This window comes from Trichosurus vulpecula, chromosome 6 (assembly GCF_011100635.1).
Source record: "Trichosurus vulpecula isolate mTriVul1 chromosome 6, mTriVul1.pri, whole genome shotgun sequence".
NCBI lineage: Eukaryota > Metazoa > Chordata > Mammalia > Diprotodontia > Phalangeridae > Trichosurus > Trichosurus vulpecula.
The window spans coordinates 93,214,860-93,237,904 of NC_050578.1; the positions used below are offsets into that span (position 1 = coordinate 93,214,860).

The 23,045-nt window shown below is 39.5% G+C and overlaps 2 protein-coding genes across 2 annotated transcripts in view; both read right to left on the minus strand.

Annotated features, from left to right (window-relative positions):
- RXFP1 (relaxin family peptide receptor 1) overlaps positions 1-23,045 on the minus strand; it is a 132,682-nt gene that overhangs the window by 31,142 nt on the left and 78,495 nt on the right. The window contains exons 6-8 of the mRNA XM_036763586.1: positions 21,920-21,991; positions 21,765-21,836; positions 20,541-20,615 (exon numbers count right to left, since the gene is read on the minus strand). Of these exons, the coding sequence (XP_036619481.1) occupies positions 20,541-20,615; positions 21,765-21,836; positions 21,920-21,991 (219 nt within the window). The remainder of the gene's footprint in view (positions 1-20,540; positions 20,616-21,764; positions 21,837-21,919; positions 21,992-23,045) is intronic.
- On the minus strand, positions 11,444-14,019 carry LOC118853481 (E3 ubiquitin-protein ligase RNF168-like). Its single transcript, XM_036763587.1, has one exon. It carries the CDS (start codon positions 13,717-13,719, stop codon positions 12,046-12,048), a length of 1,674 nt encoding a protein of 557 aa, XP_036619482.1. The 5' UTR covers positions 13,720-14,019; the 3' UTR covers positions 11,444-12,045.

Below are 23,045 nucleotides of genomic sequence, written 5' to 3' on the forward strand. Positions count from 1 at the left end.
AGGCCCCAAATGGACAGAGCTTGCACAAACATCCTGGTTCCGGGTAATCTGTATTCCTTCTATTCTCCTGCCTCTTTTTGTTGTAAAACCACATAAACTATTTCCTAACTGCCCTGCCTCCTCCCTCAAACTTTGGAATAGCAGACTGTTCTATTGTTCCCCATGTGCAAAGGTGCTGTACTCACCCAGTAAATGCTTCCAGGTTTTGCACTTGAACTGTGTTTGCCTCAGTTCCCTCTTTTCAGACACTGTACCCCAATCAATCATTCTGCCACAATTAATCACCCTAAAAGAGCATTTACCTCTAGACTACAAATATCTAATGTATAACAGATAAATACAATTCTAATCCCAGTATCTCTTTTAAAGAACCATCCAGTTATAGCTCCTCACAAAGGAGGAAACTGTAATGTTCCTTGGAGATGCTAAATAAGGTATTCCAATTCATATCTATTTAAATAAATTAATGCAACACTGGCTGCCCCGGGTCCTTAAGGTACAGTACAAACTTTTATATTCTTTTAATTTATTTCACCACAATAAGTCTCAGAATCTCCTTAACCATATACCAGGTAAGAAGGACCAACAAACTTATGTGGCTACTGCAATAGCCTCCTGGGTAGCCTAAAGTTGAGGCCCAAGCCCCTCTTGTCACTGTCCCCAACCATGGTGGCTAGAGTTGTACTGTAGCAGTAAATCAGGTGACTAGGGATGTCCAGCCTCCAGCAGGAGTGGGAGAAGATGAGGGAACAGAAACTAAAAGTGCCCTCTCCCTCCACTGAGGCAGCTTTAAAAGAATTGCTAACACCTCTCATCACCAGAACCAATGGAAATCTCATCCAATTCCTTGAGTTATCTATTCTCCAGTGGATATCAGTGAAAGGACTCTATCTTCTGGGACCAAATGCTGTAGGAAAGACTGACTTCTAATCAAATGAACTAGTGCCAGTTATCTTAGATGTAAACTGAGCCCATAAATTGCTGGATTCTCTAGGAGTACCAATTAGAGCTCAGCTTGAATGATTTGAAATGTATTCCCCTGGTGATAGATAGCTGAGGGTGTTTGACTTTGCAAGAGTTGCAAGAAAACATTATGAGAAGTTAAAAATGTGTTATGGCCAATGAGTACAGAGTATTCCTTGCCTGTTTGATACATTTGATACATTACCGCCTGCCCCCACCGTTGCAGCCATTTTTGAGCTTCTCTTGCTCAGTGGCTTTCAAGTGCTTCCAGTGAATTTCTAAGTGGGGAGAAGAGCAGTATCTTTGGCTGCCTAATCTCCCTGCTGAGTTGCCATGTGTCTGTTCCTGAGTACATAGTTCCTCATTCTTTATTTATTCTTCCCTGGTTGTAGGTGAATAACTATCAAAAGACAGAATGGACTAGGCTATGACCTTGGGAGTCTAAAAGGTCAGGAGAGCCATCAGAGACTTCATCAAGGAAGGAAGCAAGCAGAATCCACTGGAGTTGGTAATGGTAGTTGAGTCTCATAGGCAGAACCACATACTAGGGAAGACTGGCTTCACTCAACCCAGCAGTGAATGAACCAGGGGACCAAGACACTCTCACAAGGAGCTAGCACAGTTGATTGATGGAGCAATTCTTCCGTTGGTTAGGCAGTACCCAAAAGAGAACTTGGTGGAGAATCCTCCAAGGGACAAAAGGGCCCTCTAGGACCTGGAGTCTCAATGTAATCTTGGTTCCACTTATTCCCTATATGCGTGTTTCAGTACTTTTTGATTTGGGCCCCTCTTTTTGGAGAGAATTTTTTCTTCTAACTTCTGTCCATTGTACTTTCTAAGTAAATATCCCTTGTAAGAGGTATTTTGTATCAACTAGCTGGTTAATATTGGGGGGAGCATGTTAACTGGTTGAGAGCACATCAGTTGAGGGACTTGTGAATGATAATACTAGAGTACTATAAATTCTTAGGGTTACCCCAAGGACTCTGGCAGGAAAAGCAGTCAAATGCCCCGTAGCACAAAAGAATGAGTCTACTATCCAAACAAAATTTGTAAGAGAATTTTACAGATCTTTCTCACTCAGAAATGCTTTGTTCGAATGTATATATTTTTACTTTTTTTTGGTTTGTACCTTCGCTGGAATTGTTTCTGATGCTAGGAGATCTAAAACTAGAGGATCTAAAACCCATGCAATCTGTTGGTGAAGTATTAAGTATTCCTTGGTTAAAACATTCTTTGCTTTGTAAAATATGCTGAAATGCAACTTTTGTGAGAACATGCAACTCAGTGAGATCATTCCTGATTCAGAAGTCTTTGGGCTCTATTTAATAAAGACAATGTCATGTTGTTTTTACTATGCATTTTTTTGTTTCTTGTTTTGTTTTTGTTAGGACCCCAGCATTAGAAGAAAGGAAGCTATCTTCTCTGGGTATTACTGGGAAGTTACTAATCACTAAACCAAAAGGATTTTCTCTACATTTTGGTTGTCCTCTAAAAAATTGTCTATACAATCTCATCTACTTAGTTAAGATGGAGTTTTGACATTGTTCATCTGACTTTGAATGTAAATGATTGAACCGAGTTGCTAAGACCCCTTTTCAATGCTTTCCCCCCTGTTCCAAGCTGTTTTCATCTACTGGATGAGGGGATTGGTTTACTTAAATAAATGTTAAGAAAGCTATAAGAACAATTTTTTTTAGCAGTCTTTGGAATGATTAGAAAATAAACCAGGGAAAGGAAAGAATTGTTAACACCCAAATTGAAGCCCACCATTAATCCCCTTTGAGCTCACCATTAACCCCCTTTATATTCTTGTCTTTGTCTCTGTCCTATACCCTGAAATGGCTTGAAACAGCTTAAGGCATAGTTCTGGGTAGATTGCCCAAGGCTAGTCCCCTGATCCCCCCCCCTTTCTTCTGAATCAACATTCTGTATATTCTCTCTACATCAGCATTATGTGCAAGGAGCAGTTGCAGGGTAGAGTATAAGTTTATCTTACAGAGAAAACCCCCTGTTACCAAATAGGGTCCCCACACCCTGGGTTATGGTGCAACTATTCTGCTAACCAAGCTAGGTCCCTCCACTCAGACCATAGCTGATCAAGTAGGGGTTACTTTTGGGGAAACTCCACCCTGTACCCTTCACCCAGTTATAGGAAACTGATCACGACCTAGGAGGGATCCCCTGTCACAAGATGGTCACACCCCTGTATGCTTGCGCCATATTCCCAAATTAGCTCTGAGCTATGGATCCAACCAATGGCTGATCTTTGCTTCTGTACATCATTGCTTCTGCTAGCGACCCTTCCTAATTGTGTAATTGTGGTTTTTGCCTTTATAAGCATTGTAGTCCCTCAGTTTGGGACTGCCTGATTTGAGTGTACTTTGAGTATGTACTCCAGGTAGTCGTGCGCTTGGCCAATAAATCCACACTTAAATTTACCTTGAACCCAGGTCTCATCTTGCTGTTATTTTCTACAGAACAGAATCAGCTCCTAATCACTTAAAACAGCCACTAGCCTAATTCAGGAACTAATCACCTTTCACCTGGACTATTGGAACAACCTTCTAATGGATTTTTCTTGTCTTGGTTTTCTCTCTATGGTAATCCATCTTCTACAAAGATTCCAAAATGATATTCCTAAAGTTGAGGTCTGACCCTGTCAACCCCATCCCCCTAACTTTATAAAATGGGCTGCCTCTATATTACTTTTGGGATTGAATATAAATTATTTGGCACTTGAGGCTTTTTACAATTTGACTCTTTCCTATATCTCCAGTCCTTTTACACATGACTCCTTCCCATGCACTTTGCAGTTCAGTCATACTGGCCTACCTACAATTCCTCAAACACAGTGCTCTATTTACAATCTTCCCTGCCTTTGTCCTGGCCTGGAATATTTTCCCTCCTCATTGCCTCTTAAATTCAGTCCCTGGCTTCTTTCAAGATTCAGCTCAAATGCAACCTTCTACAAGGGCCTTTCCTAGACCCTCAGCTGCTAGTGCCTTCTCTATGAAGGTGCTTTCCATCTATTTATTCTGTGTATCTTGCATGCTATTGTATATTGATATTTATGTCTTCCATTAAAGGTAAGCTTCTTGATGGCAAGTATTATTTTGCTTTTGTATCCCTAGCGCTTAGTACAAGCAAGCACTTAGTGATTACTTAATTGATAAAGCTGGTAAAAAGGCTAACTCAACACCAGGCTGCATATTAGAAATAGTATCCAGCTACTAGAAGTAATAGTCCCATTGCATCCTATACTAATAGTGGTTATATACAGAGAATTCCATTTCTTGTTGCCACATTTTAAGAAGGATGTTAAGCTAGAGTTAATTCAGAAGAGGATGGCTGGGCATTCTATTACAAAGTTATGGTCTATAACTTCACAGAATCAAAGAATTCCCATGTAGGGACACCATGGTCAACTGATTCTACCCATATGTCAAAAAGAATCCTTTTAATCTTAAGTGGTCATCCAATCTTTGCTTGAAAATTTCTGCTGAGGTGAAAGCCACTACCCTCCTGAGGTATCCCTAAACACTTTGGTAAAATTTTAATCACTAGAAAATTTTCCTTATATTTTGGTATGCCGAATGGGTCAGTGATCTCACTGATACAGGTATTCTGCCCAATGATACAGATCAAAATCCATCTATGCTTGCCCATCTTGTGCATCTCTGAACTATGACTTATGTAAGTTTGCTGAAGAACTCCACCTGATGTCCTGGAGGACCTCTTCAAATTCTCTTGACATTGTGTATAGTATGCCAGCAGAGCTTGCTATGGACTATCAGTCCCCCAATCTTGCTACACGACTGGACCATCTTTTTTTCTGGTCATATACTTCATATATATATATATATATGTGTATATATATATATACATGTATGTATATATATATATGTATATATACTTCTAGTCATATACTACATTTCATTCATAATTCCTAATTTGTAATGTCTTGCAACCTGTTTATACTCATAATGCACCTTTCCTCCATTGCTCTGTTAGAAGGTCCTTAGAGTCTGTAATGTTCTATTAACTCATAGATGTGTATAACCACCAAAAGAATATTGGTGTTGACAAGATGAACCTCTGTTTCAGGGAGAAGGTTGAGTTTATTAAAATAACTGTAGTTTCCCAAATACAATCCAGCCCATTCACCTTCTTTTTTTGAATTATGGGTTCAAGTCATTTTTCATTGCAGGGTTTGGCCCAGATAGGCATATTCATGGCTGAACTTTACAGGTTGTTTACCTGACTTCATATCAGAGTTTGGCATTTTTTAATATACTCAGCTTGTCTTTTGTGGATAGGTAGAGGTTAAACTCCTTTGAGAGATTTACGGAGTTCACTTTGGAGCTTATGTCCCAGGGCTTGATACAATTTGCACAGGCATTCACAAACACCAGCACTGGAAGGACTTCTCTCTATAGGGCATCTCTTTTTGATTTGTATTCAATGATGGATCTCTTCCATGAGATAGGTGCCTGTGGTAGGAATATTTCTATCAAGGCTAAATCTGAATCTTTGCTACTTCCAACTAGTACTACTAGTTCTGCCTTCTGAAGCTCAGCACAGGTCACCTCTTCCACATGCCAAACTTTCAGGTACACGTTTCTTTGGATTGTAGACAAGCTAATGCCAGAACTAAGGCTAATCAATCCCTCTATTTTGTACCCTTTCTCCTATTTCCTCTTGTTTCTTTTAGGAACTGCTTCAGTAGTCATCCTCTCTGTACGAGCCCGTTGCCTGATGGGGACAACTAATGGTTCTAGTAGATGAGCCTTTAACCTTATCTAGTCAGGGATCAGACCACCAGCCACTTCCTGAAGTCTCCCCACTATGGCCTCATATTCCAATTATCTCAACGCCACCAGAAACTAGGCCTCCATTGTTGGTTCTCTTGATACTCTGATAGGCAAGCCTTATCTCATGAGGATCCAGCCCTTACCACTTCTTTCAGTCTCTTTTCCATGTCCCTAGGCCAGTACCATTTCTAATTTTACCCTCCCCCTTTCCCTATGCTATTTTGTATTGTCTTCCTCCATTAGAATGTAAGCTCCTTGAAGGCAGAGTTTAGCATAGTGCCTAGCACTCTATCCATCCATCCATCCTACCTGTCTTGAAGTGGTTTGGTGGATCCAGCCCATACTACTAGTATGTGTAGGGAAGGTAAATAGTTTAAACAAAAATAACAAAAAGACTGAGGCATTAGGGAATCAGGCTGAATCACAGTGCCAACTTCCTGGCACTCAGCATTGTAACTGCCTAATAGAGCACAGCTTCTTGCTCATTACTACTTTTTGAATTTCACAATGCTGCAGACATCCTGGTACCTGGTATCCAGCCTACGTAAGTGGATAGATGATTTTCTTTCCCAGATTTATTTTATTTTCTAGTTGTTTCACACACTACAAAAATTGTTGACATATGACAAGATTTTTCCAATCTCTATAACCTCTTCCATAATCTTCCATAACCTCTATGTAGCTTTGCATGCTACTAACCACCTCTTCCTACTGCATACTTTCTCCTTCCTTACCTTTGGTGATATGGAATTCTTTGTTCTCCTATCTCCCTAATGACTCCTTTTTTTGTCTGTTTCGCTAATTACTGCTCTACTGATCTATTGTGTTCCTCAAGGGTTAGTCCTTGGTTCTATACAGCTAGGTGGCACTAGACTTGGCCTTGGGAAGACCTAAGTTTTCCAGCCTTAAGCACTTAGTTCTGTGTTACCCTACGCCAAGTCACTTAACCTATCAACCTCAATAACCTTAGAGTTGTTTTGGAGTTCAAACGAGAGAATGTAAAGTGCTTTGCAAACCTTAAATCACAACATAAATTTTGGGTTTTATTATTATTGGTAGTTGTAGTTCTAGTAGTAATCAGTTATAATTGTAATAGTCATCATCTATCTCCTTCATAATCTCATTCATTCCTACTGCTATAAACTCTATCTTTATGCATACGACTTCCAAATCTTTATCCCCATTCTGGACTTTTCTGAGTTTCAGAACTACATCTCTGACTATAGATCATCTTCACCTGTACGTTCCATTGGTATCTCAAACATAACATGACCCAAAACGAAGCTATTACCTTTCCCCCAATCCCGTGTTTTTTGTTTTTTTTTTTTTTGTCTGTGGTATTCCTGTGTACTCTTTGGGATTACCTTTGATTCTTCCCTTCTCATCGCTATCCTCCCTCCAGCCTCCTATTGAATACCCTTGGGAAAGGAAGCATACTACATCCCAAAGAAGCCTATTCCATTGTCGTGCAGTTCTGGGCGTTGGAAAAAGTTCTTTATGCACTAGGGGAGAAATGAGACTGCATTTGTGAGGTCTCTTTCAACTCCATAATGTTATGGTAATGAAGAGAAAGAAATTCCAAGTACTAGTCCTGCCACTTTTTACCCTGATGTTAGTCTGGATAAACGATCTTAAGGCCTCTGGTTCTTTGTCACGTCTGCTGTTACAAGGACAAGGTTGACGTTATAAGGCATGTTCCCTAGAACCTGGTTACTTTTTCATTAGATTCTACACTTACAATTCTGATACCTGTCAAGTGGTACTAGCAGTGCCTTCATTATTAAACCTTACAAATGTACGCTTCAAGTTGAATTAGTCACTTTTTTACCCTACAAAAAACATCTTTTTCTACAATAGATAGAACACTGGATTTAGAGGCAAAGTATCTCAGTTCCTAACTTGATTCCTTCACTCATTACCTGAATGATATCAGGCAAATCACTTAATGGGCTGTAATTTCTTTACTGCAAAATGAGGGGGGTTGAACTGGCCTCTGGGGTCCCTTCTTCCTCTAAAATCATGATCTTATGATGTCCATGTGCATATTTACATGGAAATGGCATATTTGGCACAGGTTGATGTCAAAGCCAGACTTATCCTAATGCTTCACTGTATATACTACTATATAGATTGTTGTGTTGAAAGTGTTCTGTCAATTGTAAAGGACCCAATGTTTATGATTATTTATATTTCTATACAAGGTGTGACTAGGAAGATCCTGGGAAAGTTTAATAAGACTAAAGGAAGAGTGAGAACTTTGTTGTGATATCAAAAATACCTTCTTGGAGAAGGTCTAAGTAACAGTTTGGGAGAAACCTGACTTTTCTTGCCTTCGTGGACATCCTCTGGGACAGGGCAATGAGTCAGAGGAAAGATGACAAAAACAGTACTGAGATTACTACTATCCCCTATCCCCACCTCTCCCAAATGATTTCTGGGTTGGTACAAAATGGGCCAAGTTCTGATGTTTGGTAGGAAAATGAGCTAAAGAGAATGATTCGTGAGAAATGAAGAAATATATTTCCTTCCTCTTCCCCTGAGGTTTGAACCTAGTTTGTGTAAATCCAAGGCTTTAGTTCTGGGTGATAGGTCACACTCTAATTCTTCAAAAGATCTATGATCTCAGTGCTTTGTTACTACCATTGCTGCGAACTGCAATTCAGCCGTGCCTTTTTATCCTGAGATTCTTAAGGTTCTAAAAATCCTCCACAGACCTGATAACCAATGAGCTGGAGCCTTATTTTAACTCGTTTGGCATTTTTATACTACTAGTGCAACTCTTGGGGTCATCCTTTGTGATCCCTTTCACAGGTGTCCCCTCTTCCAAAAAATTCATTTTCTAGACAATTCTTTATGTCATCTCTTGCATATAAGTCAATGCTGGCAAATATGCCATGGTCTACTTATAATCACTATGTCTCTGTTCTTTGAATCACCCACTATTACTTTAATTTAAATTACTTCTTATTAATCCCAGGCTGAATAAAATTTTTACTTTGAAATGACAGAGGCCTCATCAATATGTGGTTACAATATTTGTTCTCGTATTCAGGCATACAGGAAAGCAAATTTTTCCTCTAGGATAACAGAAAAAATAATGCCACCTAAATTGTCTCCCTAGTTTCTATGTATTTAAAAAAAGCCCCTAAAGGTGGTTTAAAAAACAAGAAGAAGCTGCTTTTCTAGCCCACAACTTTCTTCTGAATCCTGGATGCCAGTTATCCACTTTAAAAGGACCAGACAGTCCATTACCAGCTCTTTCCTGACTCATTATTAAACCCCAAAACCTAAGAGAAAAAACCATGGAAGCATAAATTCCCAACTATACCTTACACAAAATTTTCCCCAAGCAAGAACAAGTTTGCTTTTACAACTTCTGCTAGCTACCATTACTGCCATTTGTATCCTGGCCCAGCATGATTGTTCATGTGAAATACTCGCTATTTTGCATGTAATTGCTTAAAACCACCTATTAAATAGGTGCACAGCATTCACCTTCCTTGCCTTTTAAGCCTCTTTTTGTAAGGACTTTGAATTTTTCAACAAATTAAAAATACAAAAGTTTTACAGTACTTCCTTGCATCAACATCCAAAATGTAAGGGTTGGCAGTATTGAATTACGTACCGGAGTTGAAGTGTCTTGAAAAATTTTGGATTTACTTATGAAAATTAAGATATTTCAAAGCAGAAAGATGTGACATGATCTTAGGTTTCCCACTCCTAGAACTTAGATTGTTTCTCCAATAAATTCATCACCAACCTTGAGACACAAGGTCAACCTCAATACTAGTATCAGTCCTACTTTTGGGTATTTTTTTCTACTTGATTCTCTTATTTAAAAGACATTTTACTTTACTTTTAATTTGAAGGATTCTAACAGGGCAAATTACCTAACCTCTTTTGGTTAGGCTTAACTTAAAACTGCAGGAGGGAAAGCAGGGTACCATAGTTAGGTGAACTGTTAAATCCCTTCTAGCTTTAAAAGTGAAATGTATAATTTGAATAGAATTATTTAGAATCTACGAAAGCTCCAGTTTAGATTGTTATTTACTGGATTAAAAAAACCCCACACATTTTGCAGGCTGTTAGCTTCCACATTTATAAAATTGATGCTATTTAAGCATTTGTGGATCAGGAATCTGACAACCCCTATGACCTTGGGCAGATCATTTAATCTTTTTGGGCCCCAATTTCTTCATCTGTAAAGCGAGAAACTTTACAACCTGTCATCCTGAAGGCTTCAAAGATCTCTTTTTGCTCTAAATCTGTGGGACCACAGTACAACACCATTGTAAAATAATAAGTTTAGTATAACCTACATTTTATAGATGAGGAAAGGCTCTGAAAGTCATTTGGCTGAAAGCAAGGAAGTCTACAAGCCAGAATTTGCTTCAGACCCCTTGATTCTGAGGTCAGTGTTCTATGATAGAGGTTGAAATGATTTTTTTTTAAAAGGGCAAGTTGGTTTTAATTTGCTTAGCTTTAAATGTAGTTAAACCTACATTTTTTCCAATAAAAATGTATTCCAGTCAAGTATAAATAAAAGTAAACATCAGTAGAAAGTCTTCTAACTAGAACAGTTTAGCTTTGTTATCAGTTTTGTTACTGCTATGCTGATCACATATAATCAGTAGTAACCAATGCAATGAAGATATAAAAATTGTCACGTAATATATCCATCTCTAATGTAGAGAAGATATCATATTTAATCTCCTTTGCAACATTAGCATATGTGAAAGTCACCTATATTCAACAGGGTCTATCATGGTAGAACGGACCTATGTCAAATCAAGCCTGGAAAAGAAGTCTCTGATTTTGATCAAGGAAAAATTCGTTTGTGTTTTCTTACAAAGATAGCCTGATATAGTAGAAAGAGGTCTGGATATGTAATCAAAAAATATGGGTCTGAATACCATTTATTCCCTGTGTGACCATAGGCAAGTTCATTTAAACCTTTCGAGCCTCTGCTTCATCATCTCTAATATGGGTGATGAAAAGTAATATTTGAATTCCTACTCTATAGGATTATCAGGAGGAACTTACTTTGTAAAGCTGAAAACATGAAATATAATCATTATCACTTATGACACAGGATTGTTTTTGTTTTCTTTCTTATATTGCTCACTTTTTTTTTCTTTTAAAAAATTATTTCCTTCTTATATAAAGTTTCACTTTCTGGAATTGAAATTTTAAAAGCCAATTTCCCAAAATCAACATAATTGGCTAATTATCAATTTGTTGCCTGGTACTAAGATTTAAAACTGTCAGAGGCCCAAGTGAGGGCAGTGTCCCCTAAAGGAAACCAATACAGAAGAGGCTGTCTTGCCAAAGACACTACCTTTTTTTATCCTATTTCCATTTGTAAAGACTGCTCAATCTCACCTTTCCTCCCCTGCTCCTCAGTTTAATTATATAGTCACTTTTTTTTTGTCCTTTTGCTTCAGGAATGAAGCTCCTTTCCTCTCAACTTTTTCTAGATTCCTCCCTCTCTCAAAGATTCTGATCCATTCCCTAAAGGTTTTACTATGACTAAAATCTAATTAAGATGAACTAAATTTACTGATAAACCATTGAAGTAAACATTCTGAGAAGTAGCAAGGAGATTGAATTCACCTTTCTTTCAGAGAAGATTAAATCTCATCTTCATTCTTTAAATTCTTTAGAACAGTTTCTCCTTTTATTTAAATTCCAATTCAACAGGACAAAAAAGTGGATAGTAATGCAAAGGGAAGGGTGCTTTTTCCTTTGTTTGAGAAAGGATTATGGTATTTAGAACATTTGAGGACATCTTGGATCTGGCCTAGTGTATTTACCAACTAGTAGGATCTTTCACCTCAGTGTACCCTGGTAACTGCTAATGTAAAAAATTAACTTTATTGTAAACTTGGAGATTTCAATCTGAAGATAAACATTTGTAATGGCACCTGAGGAGCTTTCCTCTAATAAGATAGCCTCCCAATTAAGCAACTACTGAAAACAGGCACCTTCAGTGGACAAAATGCACCAAAACACAAAACCAAAACGTATCTACAAGGATATTATGGAATAGGAGAGCACTGTAATCAAGTTTTACTCCTTATTCCTTTCCCATATTCCTTATTTTGCAGGTCATTGCAAGATTTGAAGGTTTTTTTTGGGGGGTGTGTGTAAAGTAATTAGGCAATAGAGAAGGGGCATTTTGGTTAGTTTGTTACCTTTTCTCCTTTATCATTAGCTGAAAGTTTCAGCTAGATTTTAAAAGATGGCCACTATTCATACTTTGAACCCCTTAGAGGCTCTGAAAATGTCGCTTCAGTTTTTTCTTCTTTAGACTTTTGCTGCATACCATCCTTCTTTTATCTGAATTTAAGGTTACTCTAGGACGCAGGAGGTATTCATCTCGGGTCCTCTTTTTCCGATTCAGCTTCTGTTCTCTATTCATTTCTCCCTGAAGCTGTAATGCCAATAATCTATCCTCTTCCTCTTGTTTATGCCTTTCAAAAAATAAGTGCTCTAAATCTATCAGTTTCTGAGTAAAGGTACTTTTTCTTTGATCTTTCTCTGGGGTGGGTTCTGCGCATATATTCCTTTTCTTCGAAGAGAAGCCAGAATCGCTGAGAGATTCAGACAGAGATTGCAGACTTTTTCTTCCCAGAATTTCTTTATTCACCAACAGACTAGTGCTTTCATTTGTCATCTCTCCTGTGCATTCATTCTCTGATTTGCCTGAAGGCTTAGCTACAGCTGCCCAAGAGCAGAAAAATTTGGTTTTGGGTAGTTGGTGATTTTCAACAATACAGCGGCTTATAATTTTATCCTCACAGCTTGTTCCTGGCTTACTTTCTCCCCTAATACAAGTTTTCACCCCATCTTCCAGAGAAGCCCTTGCACCAATGTTTTCAATTTCACAGAAGGCTTGCGTAGATAAAGTTGGCAAATCTTTTCTTTCCCCTTGCCACCTGGTGCTCTTCCCTTTACCAATGCTGACCTCCTTACACTTGCAGCATCTCTTGTCTCCTGTGGCTCCAAGTTCATTCTGTAGTGCCGGGGAGGTAAGTGGGGACCTGGGTGTCATGCACTTGTGAATGTCTCTAGCATTGTTCGGTTTGCTCTCTGTTTTCTTTGGTGATCTGCAAGGGGCAGAGTAAGATGAATTGGCAACGAAAAGGGAAGTCAAGACACATTTCAGTGTTTTAAAACTGATGCTTATTTCTTGGGCCAGCTCTTTATCTATTTTCAGCTGGGCCTCTCTCTCTTTTTGTCTCTCTTCCTCCGCCTGCCTCGGGCTCTCTCTGTCCTCCCTGCTTTGTCTCCAGTCTTCCTCATACCTTGGCCTCTTCCCCTTCTCCCTAGTTTGAGTCTCTTCTTGCTTTGACCTCTGATCCTTTAATTTCTCCAGATTCTCTTTTTGCTCTAGCTCCAGTCTCAGCTTCCCTTCTTCCTCTTGTCCGGGCCTTTGACTGCCCACCTCTTCCTCCTCCCTCCTGTGCTCCTCTTCCTCCTCCTCAGCCAGCAGCTGGTGTATGTACTCAGCACTGACGCGAGCCTCTTCTTCTGAGAATGCCCGCCTCTCTGCTTCCACCTTGCTCAGCTCCTCCTCATACTCGCGCCTCAGCTCCCCGGGCGCACTGAGCCTGCGCGGCGGGAGATCTGCATCCAGCTCCTGGCGCTTGATCCTCCCGCCTCTGCCCGCGAGTCCACCCTTACGGAGGTACAGCTTTTCGATCCTTCGCCATAACTTGTGATTGATCAGCGTTTTCTGGCGGGCCTGGGCGCGGGCCCACGAAGACAGCCGGCGGCGGCAGAAGGGGCAGTACAGACTTGCCTTCTGAACGGTCTGCTGGAAGCACGAGTGGCACAGCGTGTGGCCGCACGGGAGGCTCACGGGCTCCACCAGGATCTCCGTGCAGATGGGACAGAGGCAGTCGGAGAGCTCGAGGGGGGCCTCCGGGGCTGTCGCCATCCCGGGGGCAGCGGGAAGAGAGCTCCCAATCCCAGGGTCGTAGGGCGCCCGAGGCCAGGGGTCAGGACGGCCAGATTCCTCTCCTGACCCCAGCACCGCCCCGTCAGGGGCTTGAGAGGCGGAGCCTGCAGCTTCGTCCTGGGATGGAACCACAGGAGGGCGGGGCTTCACCTCTGGCTGTGCTTGTGCCGGGAGCCGAGCTGAACGGAGGACGGCCAGGCAGCACCTGGTCTGCTCTGGCCTTTGTGACGTCAGAACCTGCGGAGGAGGGGTCACTCCCTCTCTCTCACCCCCACAGTCCCCCGCATTCTCCACCCCGCCCTACTCCTCCCGTGCTCCTCCCCTGCCCCTCCCTTGCCCACGTTGAGCTCCCGGGGGGCAGGGCCGGGGTCGGAAAGGCGCCGCTGGAACAATGCCTGCCCTGCCCACGTGTTTCACTAGAAAGCGCGGCCGAGGCTTAGAAGGGAAGAATCCGGTTTTCTTCCACCTGGCTCTTCTTAGCCTATAAAATAATGGAGCAAGAAACCCTCTTACAGATAACTGAAGACCGGGGTTCCATAGTGTTTTTGTGTTATGCATCCCTCTGGCTGCCTGGACCTCAGAAGAATGTTTGGAAATGCATAAAATAGAGTACATAGGGATTATAAAGGGGAGCCGATTATATTGAAATACACTTAGCAAAATATGGAAAAAAATTGTAGGGCTCTGGTTGAGAATCTCCAATATAGTTCAAACCTGGGACTGTTTCCTTATTTTCCCCTAATTCCCCTTTTTTGGAAGTTCTTTCTTATCTCAGTTATCTTCTATGTACTATATCTTTATTATCTATCTGTCTATACTGTATCTTCTGTATCTCTCTTCTATATCTTCTGTCTGTATCATCTGTCTCCATCTATCGTCTATCCATTTTAAAAAAACAAAGTATTGTAAATGATACTGCTCTCTATTTAGTTTCAGTTCTTTTAAAAGTATTTATTGTTCATTGGGATTCTACTCTTCAGGATTCATTTGGGCTTTTTTGGCAAAGATACTGCAGTGGTTTGCTACTTTCTTCTCTGGCTCATTTGAAAATAAGGAACTGGAGGCAAACAGGGTTAAGAGACTTGCACAAGGTTGCACAGCTATAAGTGTGTCAAGTGTCAGGTGTCTGAGGTTGGATTTGAACTCAGGTCCTCCTGACTGACTCCAGGGCCCGTGCTCTACTCACTGCACCACCTAGCTGCCCCTCTCTACTTTTAAAATTACTGACTGGTTTTGTTTTTCCGATAGCCGAGGTAGCATGATGTATTAAAAGCAGGTTCAAGTCTTATCTTAGATCCTAACTGTATGACCCTGGGCGAGTCAAAGGATCATAACTTAGCTCAAAGGACAACTACTTGTCCTCCTCCTTCCCCCATTGTATGATTAAGGAAAGCAAGGATAACCATGGCCCCTACCTCAGGGTTGTCATGAGCAAGTGGGATGATATATGTAAAGTGCTTTGCAAAACCTCAAAGTGCTGCTCCTTTTACTGTAGTAGTACTGCAAGAGAATCCCTTTAAAACAAACTCCATCTGGGCCTCACTTTCTTCATCTATAAAATGAGGGAGTTGGACCAGATCAAAGGTCCAGATCGTGTGGCCCACAACTCTCTAAAGTGTGGCCAGATTCAGATTAAAAGGTAGTTCTTACCAGATTTTAATGTTTATGTATTAATGAAAAAAAAAGAAATCTGTAAATATATGTTTTCTAAGTTAATATGCAGCCTGCAGGGATCCTTACATATAATTTAGTACCTTCTATTTCTATTTGAGTTTGACATCTTTGGAGTAGATAATCGTTAAAATTTCTTTCAGTTCTAACATTCAGGATTTCTATTATGTATACAACCATTTTCTTAGCCTCAAGAACTTAGAAATAAAACATTTTATGGTGAATTACCTGGATTTCAGCAGGATACTTTTTACAATTTATGTTGTCATCATGTACAAGATAAGGAAATGTGGGTGAAGTAAAAATACAATTAGTTGGCTTTGTAATTGGTTAAGCTAATAACTGTGGTTATTCATTAAGGCTCTGTCTTGAACCCTCTTCTTTATATTCATTCTTTTGGTGATCTCATCAGCTTCTTTGGGTTCAGTTATTATCCCTATGTAGATTATTTGCTGATCTCTTTTCCAACCCTAATCTCCTCCTGAGTTCCAGTCCCATGTCACCAATTTCTTCTTGGATATTTCAAGCTGGAGGTCATAGTAAGTATATCGAAATCAATATATCTAATATAGAACTCATCATCCTTCCTCCCAGTCCATGCTGCCTCTTCCTAATATCCCATTTTCTGTAGAGTCCTTTCAGTCTTTCATCTTCAACCTTTGAATCATTTTTACTTTCTCTCACTAGTCACATCCAATTAATTGCCAGATCTTGTTGATTCTACCTCTACAACATCATTTACGTTTATCTTTTTTTTTTTAACATGGTGTGTTAAACTGTATCTTGTTCTGGTCTCCTTGACCTTTCCTCTCCCTTTTTCGTATAGTACAGGCATACCTTGTTTTATTGTGCTGTGATTCATTATACTTTGAAGATATTGTAGTTTTGTACAAGTTGAGCAAGTCTCTTGGTGCCATTGTTCTAACAGCATGTGTTTGTTGGTTGTTGTGTTTGTCCTTCGTTTTTGAAGAAGAGCATGACATCAGGGAAATGATGACATGACTTGCAGTTGACTTTGATTTGAGTGATGGAGGGCAGTGCAAGGTCACCAGCCTCACTTTCTCCTCCAGAGCTATCTGGATCCAGTGACCTGATATTCATCAGGATGACTGGAGATGACCTAGGATGCAATGGGGGACCCTGGCCCTTTTAGGCTCAGGCCCATTCAGTGAATAGGCTTCTTTAACAGCATGTGCTCACATTGTGTATCTGTGGCACATTTTGGTAATTCTCTCAATATTTCAAACTTTTCCATTATTATTATATCTGTTATGGTGGTCTATGATCAGTGATCTTTGATGTTACTATTGTGATTGTTTTGGGGTGACGTGAACCATACTGAAAAACGTGTGTTCTGACTGCTCTACCAACCATATGTTCCCTATTTTCCTCTCTCTCCTTGGGCCTCTCTATTCCCTGAGACACAATAATATTGAAGAATATCGCATAAAATATATAAACACAAACATATCACATAAACTTATTTGATAAACCAGTTTGAGAGTTTGAGAGGATTGAGTCCAATTTTGAAAGAAGTTCTACTGTGGGTAAAATGCTATCAAACAGCATCACCTGCTACAGAAAAATCTTTTATAAAGGAGTCAATCAAGGGGGCAAACCTCATTATTGTCTTAAGAAACTGTCATAGCCACCCCAGTCTTCAGCAACCACCACCCTGATCAGTCAGCAGCCATCAACACTGAGGCAAGACCTTCCATCAAACCAAAAAAAAATGTTATGACTTGCTGAAGGCTCAGATAGTGGTTGGTATTTTTTAGCAATAAAGTATTTTTTAAATTGAGGTATGTACATTTTTAAAAGACAGACTACCATCACCCATTTAATAGACTACAATATAGTGTAAAAATAAACTTTTATAGGGAAACAAAAAAAATCCATGTGACTCACTTTACTGTGACAATTGCTTTATTGCAGTGGTCTGGAACCAAACCTGCAATATATCTGAAGTATACTTGTAAGTTTATAACAATAACAGGAAGTAAGATTGCAAAGAGGAGCCTAGAAGTCATAGAACACACCATCCCAAGGATCAAAGGAGCATAATTTGCAAACTGTGCCATATATTAACCAAAATTCACATCCTGAGAATATGTGCCATATCAGGGGAAGCCATGTAGGCCTTGCTGACAGAGCCTTTTAGTGCTATGATATGTAAGTATCAGATAGGTTCCAGACATCTGCTGTAAGACCAGCAGAACATCCATTGTTGTTGTTAACTTTGAGATGACATGGATATGTTAACTTTAAAGTTTTTTGACAATTTTGAGATGATTTGGATATTTTGGCGAACTAACCTTAAGGTCACACAGACAAAACCCTATAAAAATGAGACCTCAAACTTTTGCCCCTCTGAGCATTCTAATACCTTCATTTGGGACCATGCTGCTGAGTGCTCCCAACTCTAATCTATCCTTGTGGGAGTGACTTTCTGAGACTTTCCCACTTCCCATTCTCTTCCCCATGCTGTTTTGCCACTTTCCCATCCCATCCCAGTCCCCATGCCATCTGCCTCTGTATTTATTATCTCTTGCACCATTTGTCTCTGTACTTTCTGTGCTATTTGTCCCTGGACTTTGTGTGCCTTATGTGTGATTGCAACCTCACTTCTTGATGCCATTGTGGTCTTTACTGGTAAGTACCCAAAGAACCAGGTGTGCCTGTCTTATTCCATAAGTACATAAATTAGTTAGCGATTCACATGGCCACCACCCTAGTTTAGGCCCTCAGCATCTCTGGCCTGGAACATTTCAGTAACTATAATTTGTTTCCCTTTCCCAATTGTCTCCCTTCTCCAATTCATCCTTTATATAATTGCTAAGGTAATATTCCTAATGAACAAGTTTCATTGTACTCACTCAAAAAGTCCTAGTAGCTCCCTATTGCTTTTAGGAAACAATTCTTAGAATCCCTAGCTTCTTTCAAGCTCAGCTTAAATCATTCCAAAGCTTACTTCCTATGTGAAGCCTTTCTTGATCACCATAGCTGCTAGTGCTTCCTCTCATTACTTTGTATTTGGTTTGGTTATATTTTGTAGTTACTTATATTTGCATATATCTTCTCCAGTTGAATATAAGCTTCTTGAAGGCAGGGACTATTTCATTTATGTCTTTGTATCCCCTAGCACTGTGTCTAGTAGACACCGTAAGAGACACTTATTAAATGTGTATTGCTTGACTCATTGTTAAATGACCAGACACTTTACTATGTCGACATCAGTTTGGACCACATTTTCTAGTGAATTAGATGCCTCAGAATTCAGTCTTTGGTACTGTACTGATTAACATTAATAATAGGGATGAAGTTATAAGTGGCTTTTTTATCAAATTTAGAGATGACATGAAGCTGTGATGGATCGTTTGACAATGGAGTCCATTGTTTGACAATGGGGTTGAAATCCAGAATAGATTCCAGCAGGCTAGGCTGGAGACCAAATCTAATAAGATTAAGTACGAATTCCTGGGTTCAAAAAATCAACTGTATGAGTTGGTACAGGAGAAAGAGCTTATGATTTGGATTTAGAGGACCCGAGTTTAAACCCGGGTCTTCTACTTGGTATCTGTTTAGGCTTGGGCCAGTCTCCTCTCTGAATCTCCATTTCCTTTTATGTAAAATGAAAGTGTTGGACTAGACTCATTAAAAGGTCTCTTACAATTCTGAGTCTATGATGTCAAATCCAGGATGGATAAAGTATGGTTAAACAACAGTAAGGGTGAAAACTATCTAGGCCTGTCAGTGGACCTCAGCATGCTCTGACAATGCCAGGATTGGGAATTAACCACAGCCAGAAAGAGCTAAAACCAACTTAACTTACTTTAAGAGAGGCATAGTGTTAAGAAGTAGGGAGTGAGCATTTTGCTATACTCTGTCCTGGTCAGATGACATCTGAAGTGTTGTGTTCACCAAATCTTAGGAGAGATATCAAGAGGTTGAAGCATATCCAGATGACGATAGCATTGATCATACCATATGAGGAATAGTTGAAGGGGACTGAGAATAGTTAGCTTGGAAAAGAGTAGGTTTGGGGACAGGAGGTAGAGGTATCCTCAGATGTTTGAAAGCAGTGTTATGTACAAGGTAGATTTGACTTGTTCTGATCAAAGAGGCAATGTGTCATAGTGAAAAAAGGGCTGGTCTGAAGTTTGGAGAGAACTGAGTTCAAATCCTGCCTTATTATCCTGAGGAAGTCATAGGATTCTAGATTTAGACCTGGGAGGAACTAGTTGATAGGTGATGGAGTCCAATCAACCTCATGTACTGTGCTATTTGCCCCTGGACTTTATGTGCCTTATTCGAAACCCACACATCCTCTCTGATCCACAGTTTCCTGATCTGCACAATGGAGATAGTAACACCTGTGACACCTATCTTGGATTGTCATTGTAAGGATCTAATGATATAGTAAGGATCTAATGAGGTAAGTATGTAAAGTGCTTTGTTAACTTTAAAGGCTATATTAATATCACTTATTATTATTAGCCCCAGAGGACAGAATTTGCACCAGTGTTTGGAAGTTTCAAGGAGGCAGAATTGTGTTCTAGACAAGGAATAATTCCCTAACAATTAGAGCTATCCAAAAGTAGAAAGGTTGCCGTATTAGTAGTAGGCTTACACTTATTAAAGTTCTTCAAGTATTATACTGGAGATGGCCCTGTTGATCCCTGGAAATCCTTTTCTATTCACAGCTTCTATAATTCTGGGAAATGTTTTGAAGCTAGTGGGTAAGGAGAGAAGTTTTATGGTTTCACCCTTCACCCTTCCTTCTTTGCTTCGCTGGGTGGGCATTTTGGGAATTTGGAGGTTTTTAGGGTGGTTGGAATGTACAAGAAATGGAAATTGAAGAGGTAGACTATTTGCCACTTGAGGAAGGTTCTGCTCAGCCCAGTTTACCCCACCTAGCTTAGGTTGTGCAAACAGGACATTATCTCATTCTTTATTAAGAATAGTGACACAGAGACAGACATCAGAGAAGACACACTATGCCCTCTTATTGAATTTGACACCTAAAGTAGAACTTACCTCATGCTTTGCCAAGAAATCTGATGAATCAAGCAGAATTAAGTTAAGAAAATAATAGCCATGCTGTTTTCAAAACAAAAGGAGAAACTTACAGCCAGTGTAGTCTAGGCATATGCTGGCAAAGTGGCTTATCAGGTAAATGGACAAGAGAATTATTCATCAGTGCCCTGGAAAGAGAAAAGAAATGCTTTTTGACGTATTTACAATGAAAGAAGTCAGAGGATTCCAGGGGTCTTTTCTCAGATCCAAGCTGGCATTATTGTATCCTTTGGTAAAGCTGGTAGAATCCAATAAAACACTGACATTTCCCTGCCACCCAGAGAAAGCCACAGTAAATGAGCCAAGCAGTTACAGGTGGCAGCCCTGACCAACGGGCCTCTCTCCCACTCTGAGACTGCTTACAGACAGTAGTTTAGAGTAGGGAGAACAGGAACCCTTGGGCTTGTGTTTTTGAGCTGGGCCCATTCTACTGCTATGGCAGAGCTATTTTTTTGGAAGGAAGGAAAACTAGCGTGAACCAAGCAAGATGTGTTGGTAACAGTACAATGAACGTGCTTTTAGGGTTCTGTTATTTCTGAATGGCTTTCTTTGCATTCTGCTATGTTTATTGTATATATCTTTAGAGAAATCTCATGTGGCTGGCTGTGTTGGGATTTGATTGAGCTCTTGGATACAGAGAACAGTGAAGTATATGGTTGGTGATCCCTTTGTGACACGAGGTCAGTGAATGCTGCATCCTTGACAACAGCATCCACTGTTCTCCCAAGCACTCCTCTAACGGAGATAAGGAAGTCCAATAATCAGAGGTTGTAGGTTCCTGACACTACCCGTTTAATGTCTTCTTGGGGTAACCAAATGCTTATCAGTGACTAAATTTAAACCGCTATTATTTGTGATGCATGAGAATACAAACCTTTTGAGTTTCTAATTTAAAACGTGATTTGTTTTAACTTTGACTAGTTAAGGAAAAAGTTGAGTTTTTCTAATAATTAAGACAAACCTGACTACAGTCTTGGCTTGTTAAAGACAAATTACAATATATGTAGTGAGGCTGTATCCAGCTTTAAAAGTTCTTATACTCCAAAGATGTTCTTTTCACTTCTACATTCAGAAAGCATTTGCCATGGAAAAGGTTGAGGAATAGAGATTTTTAAAATGTTTTGCAATCTTTAAAATTGGACTGATAGCCTCATTTTCTATGATTAATGAATTGATATCAATGGGGGAAGAACCTTTAGAATCTCCTGCTAATCCAGTTTATCCCTATTAAGCTTAAACTAGTAAAAAATTGTTCATCATTATTAAATTGTACTTACAAGAGGATAAGAGAATTAAGTCCATAAAATGTTAATGGAGAAATCCTATTGAGTTGGTTATCTTCAATTATCCTGCCAAGTAGAAGAAAATTTTGTTTTCATTAATATATTACATGATGTAAAGATGAATGTTTTTGCCTACAAAGAAAACATACAGCCATTCCAATCTGTGGAGATCTTCAAATACACCAGGCTTCAAAACAGTTATCTTGTTGTGGCTCAGATACCTGAAAAAAAGATAATGGAAACATGCTTTAGATTTTATTCTATTTGTCAAACAAATGTGGGGGAAAAATTAAATTGATATAGAGATATTAAAATATGTGCAGTTTTGCTGTTGCGAAGAAAAAAGCCTAATTTTTCATTTCTCATTTGGAGGTTAGCTATTCTATAGACATTAATTTTTAAGAAGAGTAGCAAAGGTGTATACATATATTCTCATTTTACCAATGACAACTACGATCAATTTTGGGGAGCCATGATACCACCAGTAGCACTGTGTTTGGAGGAAAAAACCTGGGTTCAAAATAGAGCTCTGTTATTTTTACTAGTTAGTATGACTGGAAGGAAGGCACTTGACCTCTCTATGGCTCCATCAATTGGCACATGACAGGGGCTTAATAAATTCTCCTTAACTTTCTCCTTTTTTCATTTGTAAAATGGGGATAACAGTGGTGCTATCTGCCTCCCAGGGTTTTGTGAAGAAAGTAACCTCCAAAGCACAATAAAAATGGGCATTTATAAAGGGTTACTGTCTTCCTTGGTGTTCCTTTGTTTCCTTTTCTTCCTTCATTTGCCCCCTCACTATAGTCATTCCTTAAAGTTCAATCTTTTGCTACAGAGTATTATTTTTCTTCTTCTTTTCTCTCTGTAACAGGGGTTCTTAACCCCCAACTCTTTCAATAACAGGGATTCTTTTTTTTTGTATCCACTGATTGAGGAAATAAATGCTGACAAAAATTTACCATAAATTTAATAATGTTTTAAAATGAATATTTTGTTAATCATTACACCTTGTTGTATATATATGAATCATTACACATTTAAAAAATTGTTATACGTGCTTAACACATTTATTTAGTCTACAGAATACTTATTATATTGAACCATTCTGCTTATTTTGTTGGTATTGAAGATAAAAAAATTTTTTTGTGGTCAGATAGTTTCACTGACCCCCTACAGTAATAACCTTGCAACTCTCTCCATTTTCTTTGGATTGTAAATTGTTGATATATGCCAAGCTACCTATCTAGAATGGGTTCCCTGATGCCCATTTAAATC